Here is a 17729-nt window from a genome sequence, read left to right as displayed (position 1 = left end):
TACACAAACATTATGGCCCTGATTTAACTCCATACTATATCAGGTCCCTACTCTCACTATCGATAACACTGTTGTCTACAAACATCATAGTCCAGGAGATTCATGCCTGACCTACATATGTCAGGTAGACACAAACATCTGCAAACAAGCAGAGGCTCTGGGGCAAATCCCTAATGTAATACCTAATGTCAAGTATAAATTAAAACTTTCTTTGAGCATGAGTCGATTTAGACTTTTATTTTGAAGACTCCGCAGTTCGGCTTCCGCTATGTTCCGCTGTTGCTTAGCAACGATAAACGCTCTCATGGTTTCGGCCGCTAGCTTGTGCTGATTAGCTGGGGTGGGGGTACAGCATTCTGTGGGAGGAACTCTTTACGATGGATGATGAAGATTTGGACGAGTTGCTGGATGAAGTCGAGAAAAAGTTTTGTCGCAACGTTTCAATCGCGTCCTCAGCGGCTCGCACCAACTCAAATGTGGCTGGAAAAGACGAGAAAGACAAAGACGGACAGAAAAAGCACGGGTAAACAAAGCTAACTTGGCTAGCACATGTCAGGTATAAGTTAGCTGAGCATTACTTCAGCTTCCATGCATTGCTACAATTTAATAAACTTAATGATCAGTTCAGTTTATATTCAATGACTTCAGCGTTTTCAAATTATACTAGAAACTGCCGAAATATGCAGAATATGGGTTATTGTAGATACAGAGGTTTGCTCTTAAAAACAGTCATTAATATCTGTCACCAGCACCTGCTACAACCCCAAGACACTAATCCATGTATTTGTTTCTGATTTAGTGCCACAAAGCCTAAACGGTCAGTGAACAGTGTCACTGAGGATATTGACGCCCTGCTGGAGGAATTACAGGAGGAAGACTGCAGTCCTTTCCCTCAGCCAAAGGTAAGATTGACTTGAACCCGTTCTGAATTCTGGAAAGAGAACTGTGAATTACAAGAAGTGAATTACACCTTAAAACATTTTTTAAGTCTTGCATATGATTGAGGGGCACACTGCTGTCATATACTTTAAGTTTTTAACTGATGCTGAGCTGGCACTGCTTGTATCTGAAATTGTTAGGAAGACTTAATCTTGCGTTGTGGTCCCATAATCTTATTTTGCACTGCTGTATCATGTCTGAAGTGATGAAGTGGATGAATGAAATGCAGAGTTGTTCTTTCTTCTTTGTCAGGCTCAGGATCCTCATAAAATCTTACCAAGAGCTGGTGTTGGCCCTCAGGCTGGCATGCCCCAGAGATTTTATCAAGCCTTAGCAATAAGTATATTTATTCAACTAGTTTCACTTCACATGTTTGTTTTCGTGTAGGACCACAGAGTAAGTTCAAAATGTCAAGATTTATTTATCTCAATATCTGCATTCAGGTTAAGCACTTACACAAAGGTAGTTATTACCCTCATAAGTCTACCCGGCATTTGTCAGCAGTGCCTGATAGGAATATGTGTGGTTTAGTGCTTTAGTCAGTAAGCCTTGGAAGGCCCTATATACATTCACCAGCCATTTCATTAGGTATACACCAGTCAAGTGGTTGTTAATGCAAATCCAATCTAAATAGCCAATCACACGGCATACAGTCAATGCATTTAAGCATGCTGATGGTCTAGACAAGCTCCTTAAGTTCAAGCAGAGAATCAGAAGAAAGATGATTTTAGTGATTTTTGAATGTGGCATAGTCATTGGTGACATGGTCTGGGTCTAGCTGGTCTACGTATATCATAAAACGCTGATCTGCTAGGATTTTCTTACACAACCATCTTTGCAGAGAATTTTCTGGAAAAGAGAAAATATCCAGAGAGCAGCAGTTTTCGGGGTCAAAATGCCTTGACCCAGAGAGGTAAGAGGATTAAGGCTGTGGGCTGAATGGAAGGCAACAGTTACTCAAAAAACCACTTGTGTGAGACCAGGAATGCAGATGAACATCTCTAAATGCACAAAACATCAAAGTTTGAAGCAGATGAGCTACTGCTGCAGAAGAGCACACCAGGTGCCACTTTTCTGTGGTCACTGCTTTTTAGGAAACTGATTGGTCAGCAAAAAGTGATTTTTATACGTGTTGATTTGCAGCACAAGTTACCATCGCAGTGTATTCTTATAAGAAGTGAACCGCTTTTTAGGGTAAAACTTTAAGTTACTTTGATAAATATCTAATGTTGCTTGAAAGTACGGTACTCTGATTGTTCATGAGCCACAGTTTGAGAACCACAGTCTTACAGTGCCCAATGAATGAAGCAGGTAGTAGCCTTAACTTGGATAATTGAGCTGATAGACAGGTATACTGAGGGGAAAAAACAGAAAATTATTGTTTGAAACTATTCTCAAAGGAGTTGCATTAGCTAATCGTGTTAATTTTGCAGAAAGTGAGGGAAAATATATAATAAAAGTAGAGGATACACAGTTTCCAGTAACAAAATTCCAAATATTTAATGTGTGTCAGCTATTAACTAAATGGATGATGTGACAAGTTGACTTATTAGGCAAGACCAAGCCAAAAAATGTGCTATATGAAACAATTACACTAATTAAATAAATTGCTGCCACAAAGAACCCCAAACACACACACACACACACACACACACACACACACACACACACACACACACACACACACACACACACACACACACACACACACACACACACACAGGAAATATCTGTTCCTAATACACTGTAGTTCCCTGCGAATGCAATTTGTTGAATTTTTTCCTCTGTTTTGCTTTTGTGCCTTAGAAATTGTTCAGTTCAGCATCAATTTAACAGAAAAGCTATGATCAACCAATTTGACCAATAAAAAGAAAGTTAGTGACCAGCAGGTAAACACATCGGAGCATTTCAAGCTGGAGAACCAGATACTCAAAGGATTTTTTTTTTCAAGTGGGGGCAAAATTTAGGTACGGCTCAAATTCTTATGTCCAAATTATTTTTCAGATCCTCTAAATAACACATGACTCAGCCGCTCTGGTCCTCTGACAGAGGGAAACTCGGTCACTCTGACCCACAACACTAAAACTGGCTGTGACCAGCTACGTTTGGTACAAAGAGGATGCAGCTCAGGCACCAGGAGCGGGTTCTAAGAAGAGGCAGGTGGAAGAATACGATTATGTGAAACACTTAAAGTAAAGTGCCGATATCTAGGTTCAGCTTCTGCCTTCACAGTCAGACATTATTATGATGCACCTGTCTCATCTCCAAGTCTTTACCTGCATTATGAATAAACAGTAAGAGCCATAAACATACACCTGGGTTTTCAAATGTCCTCTTTGTGACAGCTCTACTTGATTATAACTACACATACACAAGAGGGATGGGGAGGAGCAGGTGGCGATAAATGTAGGTTTTATTTGGTTGAATTCTATTCACAGTTTAAGAAAGAAATAACTCTTTTTTTCTTTTCTTTTTTTAACCTTTCATTTTAGGCTGAGCAGTTTCCTAAAGGGCCACATGTGGAAAAGAGGCTTCCATCTCAGTCAGGAGGAAGAAAGTAAGTCTTTTAGTTTATTCAAAATTAAAAACAAACAAACAACAAAAACATGCAGGCATGCAATAATCACAGGATGCAAGGAAGTTAAACTGCATTTGTCTCCGAGTTAGCATTTCTACATGTGCCATAAGTTTGGATATTTACTAAATCAGTGTATGAAGGATAGTTAACCAAGATAAAAGTCAGTAACATATTATGTGGAAGCGTATCAGTGGCCAGATAAAAGTCTTTATATTAAATATAAAAGTAACAACCAGGTTGTGTGTTTGTTCAGGCTGTGTATCCTGTTTATGCAGGATTTTGATTTTCTTGCTCTTTCTGTTTGTCTGGACACAATCTGCACTGCGTGTTCTGCATCCAGGTGCTGTCCTGTTTTTATTGGCGGGAGCTCTGTCGCAAATGGTGTCGGAACAGCCGCATCCAAGAGGTGTGAAAAAGTAATTTCATACTGAGAGCGTCTGTCAGGTCTCGTCTGGTCTCGTCTGGTCCTGGTTTATAAAGATGTAGAACTCTAGGATCCACAACATACTTTTTATTAGTTTAAATAAATTATACCACGGTGCATTTTCAAATGATTATAGACCAATGAGTGATTACCTATAGTGTGTATTCATTGCCTATTGCAAATAATAACTGACTGTATACCAATAGATCATGTGACCAGCTGAGGTGTATATCCTGCGACTTTCGGGTGCTGATGTTTGATGACTGTGAGTGGGATTCAACCTGTGATTACCTGTTCCTCAGGTGAGTCTGCAGGCTCGATGCCATGTTTTTCTCATCTTGACAAGAAAATGCGTGATTAAAGAAGTTTTAAAGAGGAACACGAGTAGCAGATTTAAATTGCTCCTTATGTATGGCGCTAGTGGTCACCTTTTGTGTTTTACATATGGTGTGTCTATGGGAATGTATTTAAGGTAGACACACGAACACCTCACTGGCTTCAAGCGCAAGCTTAGCCTCTACAGACTGTATATGCAGTTTAGTGTGCTCTGCTAGTACTTGTTAAAAACTTTGGTTTTTGGTCAGCCTATAACCTTCAAGTGATTGATCGGGATAATTTACGAGCCCAGCAGTGATTATTTTTAAATATTTGAACTCTATCTGCAACTTTTCATTGAAACTTTCGTAGTTTTTTTACAGGAATTATGATGACTTAGAATAGTAGGATGTGCAGCTGCATAAGGCTTGTTGCTAAAGTTGATGATGAAAATGTTTTGATTACTTTTTACATAATTCTAGTTTTCAGTCACGTTTAAGTCTATTAGAACATTTTAGAATATCTGTCACATATAAATGAAACACTAGAGGTGAGATAAACACGAGTAAAGCCATCAGAAAAAGTATAATAAAATGACCCCACTCTGGCATTTTAGTCTCTAGAATAGCTTGGTCTCTTGAGACTCAAGCTATTCTGTTTTATCACTTTTCAGATAAAACAGATTTTTTTCTGCTTCATTTTTCCTCTTGAACACATAAAAACAAAATACAAAAACTTGCAAGGAAAAGGATATATTTGTCTATAAATTTGCCATACATATTTTTAAACCTGCTACCGGTTTTATCTTGTGACCCCCCTCCCCCAACACACACACACACACACACACACACACACACACACACACACACACACACACACACACACTTATTGTCATCCTTATTGGGGATCCTAGGTTACAAACCAGTACCAGTGGGGCTGTACAGAAGTGAATTTGCACAGCATTTCATTGTTCTTGTCACGGCGACGGATGGCCGGTACTGAATAGGACTCAGGTGCAGAAACCCAGAGCGGAGACAGTAGATGATTTAATAGTTTATTACGGTTAAGTGCAAGGGGAACAAAAAAGGGAAACGTGGCAAAGACAGAAAATGACGAGACGTGGAGCCTTGGAGTGGCGTGCCCAGGGGAACGTGGCTAGGGCGAGGGAACGAGGCCTGAGAAGTGGAACGGAGCTGAGTGGGGAACAGTCACACTGAGGGGAGAGGATATAGGAGTTAGGCAGGTAGTGCAGGCAGCTCAGAAGTGGCCAGTATAAGAGCAGCAATTCTTACTTGCAGTTAGGGACCTGGAGTGTTTGAGAGGGGGATGATGAAGATCCAGGGGAGGCTGAGTGGCGTGGAAAGGCTGACCTGAGATCCGGGGCTCCAGATGGAGTGTGATGGCAGGAGGGCAGGCAGGTGAGGCACAGAGGGATTTCCAAAATGATCACTAGGTATTCCGAGTCCGGAGGTGGAGTGAGCCAGGGTGGGTACAGCAACTGTAGCACAAAAGAGTCTTTGTTAGTAAGATGAATCACAGCGAGAATTTGAAACACAAGACCTGTTACCAACATGGGTTGATGACGAACTGGCAGTGAGTGAACATCGATGTGTGGTTTAAATCCCTCTGGCTTGATAGCCTGCAATAGGCTCCAGGTGTGCAGGAGCTGGAGTTGGCCCTGCCCAGGGGCGGATCCCAGGTCAGTTCAGGAGCCTAATGGAAACTCCAGCCACCCACCGTAGACCCTGACAGTTCTCACCACTTTTTCGACTTATGTGGCATCAATTTGATGATCCATAACACACACACACTGAGATCCCCTGTGTGAGTTTCAACTGTATTCACCCCACCTTCCCCGCAAAGCCAGGGAGCAGTGATAAAGTAGTCTGTTACACATAAGTGCAGATCAGTTGTTGTGGACTTTAGCTGTTTGATGTGCGCGTACTGAGTTGTGCGCCTTGTTCTGACAGGTAACAGTGTGAAACTGAATGAGGCCACTTTATTAATGCAGCAGAGGGACAAAAAAAAACAAACTCTGAACATGACATCATCATCTGGAATGAGGCTTTACTGGCCAATCAAGTATGAGCAAACACATTTGTACCCAAATAACATAAAAAAAAAGAATGAGTCATGAAATCCTATTTTACAGTATTAAAAGCCTCTGTGCTGCCTTTTATTATTTTATAAGGAATTTCCTGGATGTTTATCTTAATACCAACCTTGTTAAGTGTGAGACTCCAAATTATCCACAACTCTTACTCACATATAATGTCAGGAAGGCTGGATTTTTTGGGGATATTGAATGAATGTTCTAATTATTATAGTCTACTCACATTGTAAGTATGTAAGTGAATTATAAAAGTCTTTCATTGCTCTATTACAGAACCCTTTCAGTATCTCAGTATTTCAGTCTTAGTGCATGGAATGGCTACATCGACCAAAACAGTGTTTTTCACTTGTTCCCATATTTGGGACAGTGAACTTGTTGGTGTCATTACCTTTACCACATAAAGCACCTTAAGGTGACCGTTTTTGAATTGGCGCAATATAAAAACGAATCACATGGCATAAAAATTGAATTTAAATGTTTATGCGTTTTAAGAAAATTATATTATTATTTTTTCTCAAGATTTATTGGGTTTTTGTGCTTGACCAGACGGGGGCAGTAATGTTCTGTGGAGCTACTTTTAAATGTATATGTTTTTGTTTTTTTTCCTTCTAGACGAGCTGAACTCTGAGTAAAGTAGAACAGGGCACATTGTAAAACATGGTCAGCCCTCATTAATCCACCCACAGTCCTAATGACTGATAAGAGCAGTTATCTTTCCCCAATGGAAACAACTCAGCATCTGCAGATCTTTGTGACTAGAATATAAACAACCACACTATCCTACTCCCACACCCTTGTTAAGCCTCTCCAGAAAACTATAAACTAAGCAGACTGCTGGTACAAGCTTACAGACTGAGTATCACAGTTATATAAATGTGAGCATATTAGGTTTTCTTTCTGTAAACTTTCTCTTGACAGAATTCACATAATGTCTTAGTTATCTGTGAGTCGTGCTACTTGTCAGACAAGCACCAGTCTGTTTTTACTCTTGTTGCTTGTGTTTACATCCCAGTTCATAGATTTCTTTCTGTTGCTCAGAAAATATATGAAAACAAAGTTCATGAGGACATAAATAATTAGTAATATGTGATATTGTGAATGCAGTTTGAACTACACAAACAGGTTCATCCTCATGCTTTTATCTACTTATGATGATGTGATGGCAGCACGGTGGTTAGCACTGTTGCCGCACAGCAAGAAGGTCCTGAGTTCAATTCCACCATCAGTGTGGAGTTTGCATGTTCTCCCCGTGTTTGCGTGGGTTCTCTCCGGGTACTCCGGCTTCCTCCCACCGTCCAAAGACATGCAGCTTGTAGGGATAGGTTAATTGGATAATCCAAATTGTCACTAGGTGTGAATGTGCGAGTGAATGTGAGTGCGAATGGTTGTCTGTCCCTGTGTGTTAGCCCTGCGACAGACTGGCAACCTGTCCAGGGTGTACCCCGCCTCTCGCCCTATGACAGCTGGGATAGGCTCCAGCGCCCCCCGCGACCCTGAAAAGGATAAGCGGAAGCGAATGGATGGATGGATGATGATGTGAGAAATGAGCTTTCCATAATTTTAATACTAAAGCAGTAGAATACCATTCAGATAACAGCACACAGGTGACGTCCATTAATGTTACAACGGGTAATGGTGTCATTTTGTCCGCACGTGCAGCTACAGGAGGGGCAAAGGTTGACTTCTGGTGACGCTGTCACTCGTTATAGCGGCGGTTCTTAGACTATGGCGGGTCACACTAATGGGCCACGGATAATCAGGTGAAAAGTATGAAGTGAGACTAAGGTGTCTGACCATTATTTAAGTAAAGTAAGTATTTGAGTAAAAGTTTGAGAGCTACTGTAAAGGCAAATAAATAAATAAATAAAGGAACTGAGGGTTTAACTGAACACTGAGGCTGATTAACGTCTGTGTCGAATGTATGGAGAGCCTACAGTGTGGATGATGTCGTTGCCAGCATTTGTATCTGCACATGGTGTGACTGCATTGTTCTACTGTTTGCAGGTGACTTTCTCTTTTCAAGTTGATCGATTCTCTTCCATTTCAATAGCTGGAAATACGTAGGTGTAAACTGATTGATTGATAATACTTTATTCATCCCGAGGGAAATTGGGTTAGGGCTGATGGTGCTAAGACACTGATTCATGATTGTTTCTACATTTCTTTTAATATTATTGGAGATTTGATTGAAGTCAAATTTGTTAGTAGATTAGCTGATGGTGAAATTCTGGTCCAGTACCATCCTTATAAAATTGCCTTAATTCCTCAAAAACGGAATTGATTTGCATCAGTTGGCAATGTGATCTTAAAGCATTCCATCTGATCCTTTCCGAATAAGGGAAACTCAATCTAGACATATTCTCACTTTGACAATGGAAACAAAATAACCTCATTAATGAAGAAAAATTGCTCCCCCATGTACCAGATGTCTATGGACATTATTTTGTGGATTAAGTCTCTTTTAAAAATAAATCTGAATTGAGTTGAAAAGAGAAAGGTTGGCATTTCAGGCCTTTACACTAACACGAATTCAACCTAATTTCAGCCAGTCATCCATATCCCACTGAGCAATTTTCTGTTGATTATGGGTCTGAAAGGGTGTGTAAATGGTACAGAGCTGTCGAGATTAGAGATGGCACGATACCACTTTTTTATGTCCGATACCGATATCATAAATTTGGATATCTGCCGATACCGATATGAATCCGATATAGTGTTTTTTAATTAACAAAACTGTTTTTTAAATATCTTGCTGCATTTTGTATAAGTTCATACTCAAGTTTAAAACAACAACTACACTAAAGCTATTCTGTTATACCTGTATGCAAAAAAAAATATTTCATAGTTCAGCAATACTGATCAATCTAATAAACTTAAACCTACACCATCCTCCCTATTCTGGTATTTTAAAGAGTACTTAGCATAAATATTAAGCAACCTAACTAATAGGGTTCCAACTCCCAGCAACAACAAAAATAAATAAATAAAAAATAGGGAACCACCCCTCACGCTCCACCTCATGATGCTTAATCGACGTAATCAACCTTAATTTGATGCAGTGTGAAAAAAATGCACAGAAATCAATTATTTTTCAAGAAATATTAAATAGATTCAACATCTTTCTTCAACAAAATTGCAGACTGCACAGATGGTACCTTCCCAAAGGAAAAAGTACTATAGCTTACTAGGGTATATTAGACTTAACAGTTACTATATACAATAATGGACTTCTATACATTTTACATCAGATTAAAACTTTGGGTGTAAGATTCAGATAAATATTAAATAATTAAAAGCTCGACATTTTAAATGAGAATAAGAAAGAAAATTATGTCTTTGTGCCCCCTTTTCCCTGTTAATGCCCTATCGGCCCCCCTGGCTAAACTTTGCTAGATCCGCCCCTGCACAGTTACCAGCGTCAGCTACTTAGAAAAAGATCCTGGAGTAGAAAGTAATATTAAATAAATTCTAACAACAGCTGATCAAGCTTAAACGTGCTGCTGTTGTTCAGCCGCTGGTTTCCTCTTTCTGGTGCAAAGTGGGCCAAAAACAAACAAGAGACACGGACTTGCGACAGAAAAGCCGATCAGCTGATCATTAAGCAGTTTCATGATTGAAGTAGCAGCCTGAGAGCGAGAGGCAGTCGCTCCATATATCGTTTGTTAAGCTTAACACAGGAATGCTTTACAAACATTCAGAGATGGACTTACACACTTGCTTTACTTCTCTCGGGATAACTTTGTCGGAGATGAAATGCCGGGTTGCTAGCGAAGCTCCACATGCTATCCAGACCACCGACAGGTCCCGCATGCCACAGCCGCTCTATCACGTGATGCATACTGCTCCGACGTGCTAACGTTCTGAGGTGAGTTACGGCGTGTTGCAAGTTTTGTGAGGTGCTTTCGTGATATTTAATGGATCGGATTACATTTTTTATTTTTCTCCGATATCCGATCCAGTAATTTAGGTCAGTATCGGACCGATACCGATACGTAATATCGGATCGGTCCATCTCTAGTCGAGATTAAAATCATGTTCATTGTGGTTCAGAGGTGAAAGTTTAGTAGATGTCTAGATCACACATAAAGCTACTTTCAGGTGCTCCTTATTCACAATGGGTCACCACAGCAGTTATCTCCACACACTTAATCTGGCAGATTTTTGCAGCAGATGCCCTTCCTGACACAGCTGCCCAAGAGATTGGTGTTTCATATGAGGGGTCTTTCACCTGTTAGGCAAATATGTAACTACAGTTTTAAATCCAGTCTTTGTCCAAAGCAAAGCATGTTTCCCATGGGGTTACGCCTATACTGCATGGTGAGCTTATTTGCATGGAAGTCTGGGAATTAAAAACTTGTGGTTCCCACAATAGTAAGCATGATGTGGCTGTGGTTAGATCTGCTGCCTTGTAGTCTTGAAGACTGCAGAGAAAATGTTTCCTTCAATTTTTTTTTTGATAAAAAGGCTTTTGTTTAGATGCCCATCAAAGTTGTCTTCTACATCTTTTCACCTAACTTCTGCTAAGTAGAAGGGAGATATTCTCAATCTCGTGACATAAAATATAAAGTTGTAATAGAGGAGCTGTTTGGTGCTTGGGTCTATATAGTTTCCTTCTGAAAGACAACACAGATATGCATGTAGGATAGATCGATCGATAGGTAGGTGGGTAGGTGGTGATTTATGAGTAATATCGGAATTAATATATAAGTACATACACAAAAGATCTAATACATCTAAATGAGTTGTTGTTAGTGTGCGGGTAAAACACCAGAAATCCTCTGATTATGAAAGGTTTCCAGAGTATATAGAAACGGTGAAGCTGGCTCTGTGAAGCTTAAGACGGTCTTAAAGTGTTTTTCACTGGAAAGTGCAGGAAACCTAAATGTATGTGTCCAGAAGGCTTTTAGTGCTTGGAAAGACATTATGAGATGTTAAGAAGGCTGTAAATGTGTCAAGTTTTCACACCAGGATATACCCAAAGATATACGTCCACACCAATGGCATGTCAGCACTTAGCAATGTTTTTACTCCACAAGTGTGCAATTTACTTTTAGTGTGATTTTAGGTTCAGAGCACTTTGAAGCACTCAGGAGCACTCAGGATGATGAGTTTGCCCTTCATGTCATCACGTCAGTGTTATCCTCAATAAAGCTTCTTTCAGCTACAAAAGGTGAAGTTTAAAAAAAAAATTAATAGAAACATCACATCGGAGGCATGTACATATGCACTTCATAGCCTCTAAATGTAAATGTAGGGAAAACATATTCACATGCAAATTTACTTTTTTTTTTTTACAGACCTGGTGACAGATTAAAATAAAAGTTATGCTATAATCTATTCAAACACATTTTACTGGAGGGTTAAGCTACCGAGCTGTAATTTAATTTCACACTTGATCTGTGTTGAACGAATTAAATTCATTGTTTTTGTCTGAATAGTACATTAAGTAGTTTACCCATAATTTGTTAATGAGGAATATCGTGTTTTCTGTCCTCAGTGGTCTGAGTAGGTGATTTTCCTTTCACACTAATTTGACATTTGCCTGGTCATGTGTAGCTTATGCATCCATTACTACCCACACGGTTGTTGTTTCTTCTTAATTAAGAGGCTTACACCAGGACATTAACAGTGATAGAAGTGCATGTCTGCTGTGCCTATAATTTTAAAAGCAAAAGGGAGTGGCACAGTATGCAAATTTAGAATTGTTTGCATAATTTTCTACTCATAAATTATTATGGGGTGACCTGCATGACGCAGATTTTATTTCAAGCATAAAGCAGAAGTTAAAAAAACATCAACCTCAAACAGCACAAAGCTGGAGGAAAATACATGTTAAGTACACTTGAGCGTAATGTTAATGACTGTCTGTATTCATTTGTCACGCAGAAGCATGCATTTTTATTTAGCGAAGATCAGGGTACTGTTATAGATGAATCTAGGTCAGTGGGTCAGGATTATTCATATTGGACTATTACCGGTGTAAACTTTAAATATGTTTGATTTTACGTTTTCATGTCTAAATCAAATGTTTCATATTTAATTACAGTGTTTAACGCAGTGCTTAACACATATATTCGACCACCTGTCATAAAAACAAAGAAATACAAAAAATTCAGAAATCGGTCAAAGACTTGTTTAAACCTAAAAATGACATTTGCATTTATAAGCAAATAACAAACCAAATTCGTGTTTTTCTACCCAAATTAGAGCCGGCACTTTGGACCTCTCAGAAATATATCAACCCAGACATTTAACAACTAAAACTAACAAAGAACTGTAATTTAGCATCTTCATCAAAAAGTAATCATCCATCTATTCAAAAAATAATGATAATGTGCTTTACTATTTTCTTTTCAGCTTTTTTTTGAAATTCGGAAACATGAAAAGGTTTGATTAAAGAGTTTGTGGGCACTGGTGGTTGTTAATCACTGTATATTTAAAAGATAAAAAATAAGTCATTATATAGTTATTTCCGATGAATGACTTTGATTCCTTTATCTAGCCCATTCAATTTCATGATGTTATTCTATGTAAGGATATTAAAATTCACATTTTTTCTCTCCTCATGCTAAAGCCAGGACTTTAACTCAGTGTTTCCTAAGTTGCAGAGTTTCAGTACTGACGGATGTAAGATCCGCTGATGTAAAAGTGAAAAGACCTGGGGCCCGTTCTTCTTACGTCGGTTACTACATCCAAGATCAAATGACACATCCAAGACCAAATCATCGCGCTAACCGTGAGCTCGCTAATCCGGTTCTCCAAACACACCTGCTGTTGACGATTAGTACAGCTGGATGAAGTAATGTGAGATCACTGGGTGTCGTAAAAGGGGCTACGCATCGATAGTAGAAACATTGATTGGCATCCCTCTGATTGGTCGGCGAAAATGTCGAAGGAGCGCGCTCGGTATTTTTCGGCAGCAGAGCAAGAACTCTTGAGTGAGGGATTTCAGGAGTTTCAGAGTTTAATTAAAACGCAAGGGAACACTGCAAAGGCTGCAAAAGCAAGGAGAGAGGGCTGGCAGAAAGTTGCTGACAAATTAAACTCGTAAGTAATTTAATAATAACAATAATAATGGAGTGGATTGATATAGCGCTTTTCAAGGCACCCAAAGCGCTTTACAATGCCACTATTCAATCACTCTCACATTCACACACTGGTGGAGGCAGCTACGGTTGTAGCCACAGCTGCCCTGGGGCAGACTGACAGAAGCCAGGCTGCCATATTGCGCCATCGGCCCCTCTGGCCAACACCAGTAGGCGGTAGGGTAGATTTATCATATCACACCATATTATCCAATATTATATTACATTATATTATATTATAATATGTTATATTATATCCCCTTTCACATTAGAGCCACAACAGGACCCACTAGAACATGGGAACAAGTAAAAGTGAAATATAAGAATATTCTACAGAATGGTAATATTTATCACTTATATTGCTTGTCGTCTCTTGGAAAGAGACCCTGGAATAATCTGTTTGTTTGTTCATAACAGCAACCAAGAAAAGGGCAGAGCAAAAACAAAGACAGGTGGTGGTCCTGCACCCCCTCGTCAACAAGTTGGTTAGGTAAATAATACCCTCACGGGAAAATCGATATCTCTCTATGAGCACACTGTCGCGCTGAGCTAAAGGATCCTGTCTGTCCCGCAATATACGCTGAATTCTGAGGACTCTCCTTATCAATCTTGCACCTTCCGCAATGAGTTGCTCGCGTAAACGGACAGGATATGACTGCGACAGACTTCCCAAATCCACCTTCGCTTTTATAGCCGTGGTCTCTCATCTTGATTACACGAAGTAATTTACAATTACTACTCTGAAATATGAATTACATCTGTAATAATCACATACATGTAATAGAATGATTAATAGTACATTTCCCTTTTTTAGGGAATGACCTGTATGTATCTGTGTGAAATCAATAAAAGGATCAAGTGCTGCATTATCTTTAGTTACACTGATGTTATTTATTTATGGTGAAACAGTGGTGGAATATCGCTGTTGCTTTCGTATGAATGAAGCGGACATACCTGCGTGGCCGCGAGCTAATCCTGTTTACATAAAGTAAACCTGCTCCCGAGCAGGTTTACGCTTACTGTTGCTATGACAGCAAGTCCCGGATGAGCTTCGGGGAACCGAACGATCCAAGATCACGCGAAATCGTCAACAATCAAATCCAGCTAACTTACTTAGCGAGGTACGAAGAACGGGCCCCTACTTTAACCCAAACTGACACAGTATAGGTTGGTATTATTGTTTGTGTTTTTGGAAAGGTTACTATATGGATGATATTTGTCATGGAGGATACATCATTGTAACAGTGTATACATGATTGAAAACAAAGAAGTAGAAGTGTACTTTAACTTCTATCTACTTTTAATTAATTACTGGAATGCTGCAGCCTTTCTGTTTATTAATAATAATGGATTGGATTTATATAGTGCTTTTCGAGACCCTCAAAGCACTTTACAATACCACTATTCATTCACTCTCACATTCACACACTGGTGGAGGCAGCTACAGTTGTAGCCACAGCTGCCCTGGGGCAGACTGACAGAAGCGAGGCTGCCATATCGCGCCATCGGCCCTTCTGGCCAACACCAGTAGGGTAAAGTGTCTTGCCCAGGGACACAACGACCAGGACAGAGAGCCCAGGGATCGAACCGGCGACCTTCCGGTTACAGATGCGATTCCCAACCCCTTGAGCCACGGTCGCCCTATTGTCATCCATCATGTTCATTCTTATAAGGAAATAATTTTCCATGTTTAGTGGCTGCTTCCAGCATGAGCAAAAGTCATGTCAGACTGGTTTCTTGAAACATAACAAAGAGCTCTGGTGATGCATTAAAACGGACGGTTGTATCAACTCTGAAGAAATTATGTGATGGCATTGTGTCAAACTCAAAGGATTGTTTCCAACATCCTGTGGATTCCATGACTGCACAAATTGAGGTTGCTTTGTGAGCAAACTGAGGTACTGAGTGTACCCATCTACCAGTTACAGAGCAACACTGACATCAGTTTAAAGTGGTGTTTGTGTCCAAAGAACATTTTTTTTTTAATTACAAACTGTCTCTAAAGCTGCTAGATTTTCCCCTTGGTGAAGTCTGTCAGAGGCTGTGTGATGAAAACACTGCCTGAGCTGCTGGAAACACAGAAATGGAACCAGTCGGCCAGTGTGTTTCATATGATAAAGATTCCTTTATTGTCGCTATACTTTGGCATCATAGCTTAAAAGTTCCTTAAGGGCAAGAATCCTTTTTTTCTCTCACTTTCATCTGTGCATGTCAGATATTTTGTCCTTCCAGCAGACTGTCTGCAGGGCTGCAGCTGGAAGGGTAAGGTCTTATCCCTGTAACGATTAAAGTTCACTGTCTGTCTTTCTCTGCCGGCAGGAACAACATGCCGGAACGTCAGAAGCTTGGAACCAAGCTGAAGAAGAGGAGAGGCTTGCGGGCGTACGCCTGCCAGTGCAGCTGGATCTCCACGTTAGAGCCGACAGACCTCAGGGACCAACCTCAGCTCAGATGGGTCTGTGGCAAACACCAAGACTGATTTTCCCTAACCCCTAACCCTCAGTGCTAGAAAGACTGTTCAAGTAGTACAAAAAAACCCTCCAAAATTTCTGAAAATGTAGGAGTTTTTTTTTAAAAAAAATTTAAATATTGTATAAGTGGTAAATGGACTGATTCTTATATAGCGCTTTTCTACTCTCCCGGAGTACTCAAAGTGCTCTATACAACATGCCTCATTCACCCATTCTCACAAGCACTTTATCTATACATAGTGCTTTCTAAGTACATTCACACATTCATACTCCGATGGATGCATCGGAGAGCAAGTTAGGGTTAGTATCTTGCCCAAGGATACTTGACATGCAGACTGGAGGAGCCAGGGATCGAACCACCAACCTTCTGATCAGTAGGTGACCTGCTCTGCCTCCTACAGCCACCCAGGACAACAGGACAAAACTGCAAACGTGAACACATTTCTTTCTCACTCTTAACTGAAGTCTTTCATTGAACTACCTAATAAACAAATTGGTATTCTCTCTGGCCAGACACGTGGCAGCACATCTGCTATAATTTTGTTTGTATTTAACAAAATAAAAATGCAGACATAAGTGTACACATTAGTTTTTGACTGCCAGTGAAAACTGTTTTCTTTACAAATAACTTTTGCTGAGCTAACACAGCCAATCCCTCAGCATGTTTGTGCTCTCTGCTCATATTACCGTCATATTAAATCATTTTTGGGCTTTTTAAAGAAATTCTTTTAACATTGCACTCAACAACAAACAAATCCTCCCTAACAAAAAAGTAACTTCAAGGGCCAAATTGCATCATATCTCTTCACATCAATATATGAGCCACAAGTAGGGGTGACATGGGCTGCAAGTGGCCCCCCAGGCCGTGAGTTTGAGACTCCTGCTTTACACAGAGGGGCCCAGACTAGATTAGAATCCAGGTCCTTCTTTTCTCCAAATGTGTAGCTGTAAAATGATTGAAATTATCAATAAAATGAAAATTTTGATTGATAATTGATCTATGAAATGTATCTTTGTATTTAAAGAGTTTGTTAACTTCTAGTTTGACAGCTGGCATCAAAATTTACACCCAAGCGCAGAGTTTCGCTGTTTTTAAAAACAGTAATGTCAACATAATAATGTTTCTTTTTTTAAAAAATGTCAGATGGCCTTAAAAGGCTTTGACTGCCAGAAGGCAGAGGAGTTCAAAATGAAAGTTCTGCAGTAAAAGGAGGAAAAACATCTGCAGCACAACAGAGCAAATGGCACTTGTGATGTAACGGCTGTATTTATTTTTTGACCTGCTTGGTTGTTTGCTGTCCCAGTGAATTAGAAAATCTGAGATAAACTCTATAGCTCTGTTGCTCAGCTGCTGCGTTTTTTGGGGGGGATTACTTATTGGAACATTTTCAGAAAACATCTTCTTCCTTTATTTCTCCCAATTTCTGAGTTGTGCTCATCTGAATGTAAACATGTTTAGCATTAACCTCTTTTCAGAGTTATCACAACTCATTTGAGTGTGTGGATATAAAATCCAGAGGAAATTGGGATATGAAGCAAAAACAATTACAAAGAATATTAGGCATCTGAAAATTATGGTGACTAGGGACTACCAAATGAAGCGCCGAGTCAAGGTAAGTATTTACTTCCTGTCGACTCCTCTTTAGCTGCTAAATCCTCCACAGGCTGGGCTCACAGGCTTTTTTTTTCTTGCAGAGAGCTTCTGCTTGCAATCAAAGGCAACCGTAGGAGTTCTCAACAATGAGGCCAAAACCTGATAAAAGCTTGCAAAACCAGGTGATGCTGCAGATTCAGCTCATAATTC

General features: G+C 39.8%; 1 protein-coding gene across 1 annotated transcript; it reads left to right on the top strand.

The window, feature by feature from the left end:
- The first annotated feature begins 293 nt into the window (after positions 1–293).
- On the top strand, positions 294–16918 carry cfap418 (cilia and flagella associated protein 418). Its single transcript, XM_082551172.1, has 6 exons — positions 294–523; positions 800–902; positions 3432–3496; positions 3858–3923; positions 4148–4243; positions 15774–16918. Exons 1-6 carry the CDS (start codon positions 378–380, stop codon positions 15931–15933), a joined length of 636 nt encoding a protein of 211 aa, XP_082407298.1. The 5' UTR covers positions 294–377; the 3' UTR covers positions 15934–16918.
- The last annotated feature ends 811 nt before the right edge of the window (positions 16919–17729 follow it).

This window comes from Aulonocara stuartgranti (genome assembly GCF_965226115.1).
Source record: "Aulonocara stuartgranti genome assembly, chromosome: 11".
In the NCBI taxonomy this organism is placed as follows: domain Eukaryota; kingdom Metazoa; phylum Chordata; class Actinopteri; order Cichliformes; family Cichlidae; genus Aulonocara; species Aulonocara stuartgranti.
The sequence above is the reverse complement of the archived record's forward strand: the minus strand, read 5'-3'. Positions and strand labels throughout refer to the sequence as shown.

What these genes read in the sequence shown, in the direction of transcription:
- cfap418 (XM_082551172.1), top strand. Translation starts at nt 378, where the DNA reads ATGGATGATGAAGATTTGGACGAGTTGCTGGATGAAGTCGAGAAAAAG. An exon ending in GTCCTTTCCCTCAGCCAAAG is followed by an intron (nt 903 to 3,431) that starts GTAAGATTGACT and finishes CTTTCATTTTAG; the next exon opens with GCTGAGCAGTTTCCTAAAGG. An exon ending in GGAACAGCCGCATCCAAGAG is followed by an intron (nt 3,924 to 4,147) that starts GTGTGAAAAAGT and finishes GTATACCAATAG; the next exon opens with ATCATGTGACCAGCTGAGGT.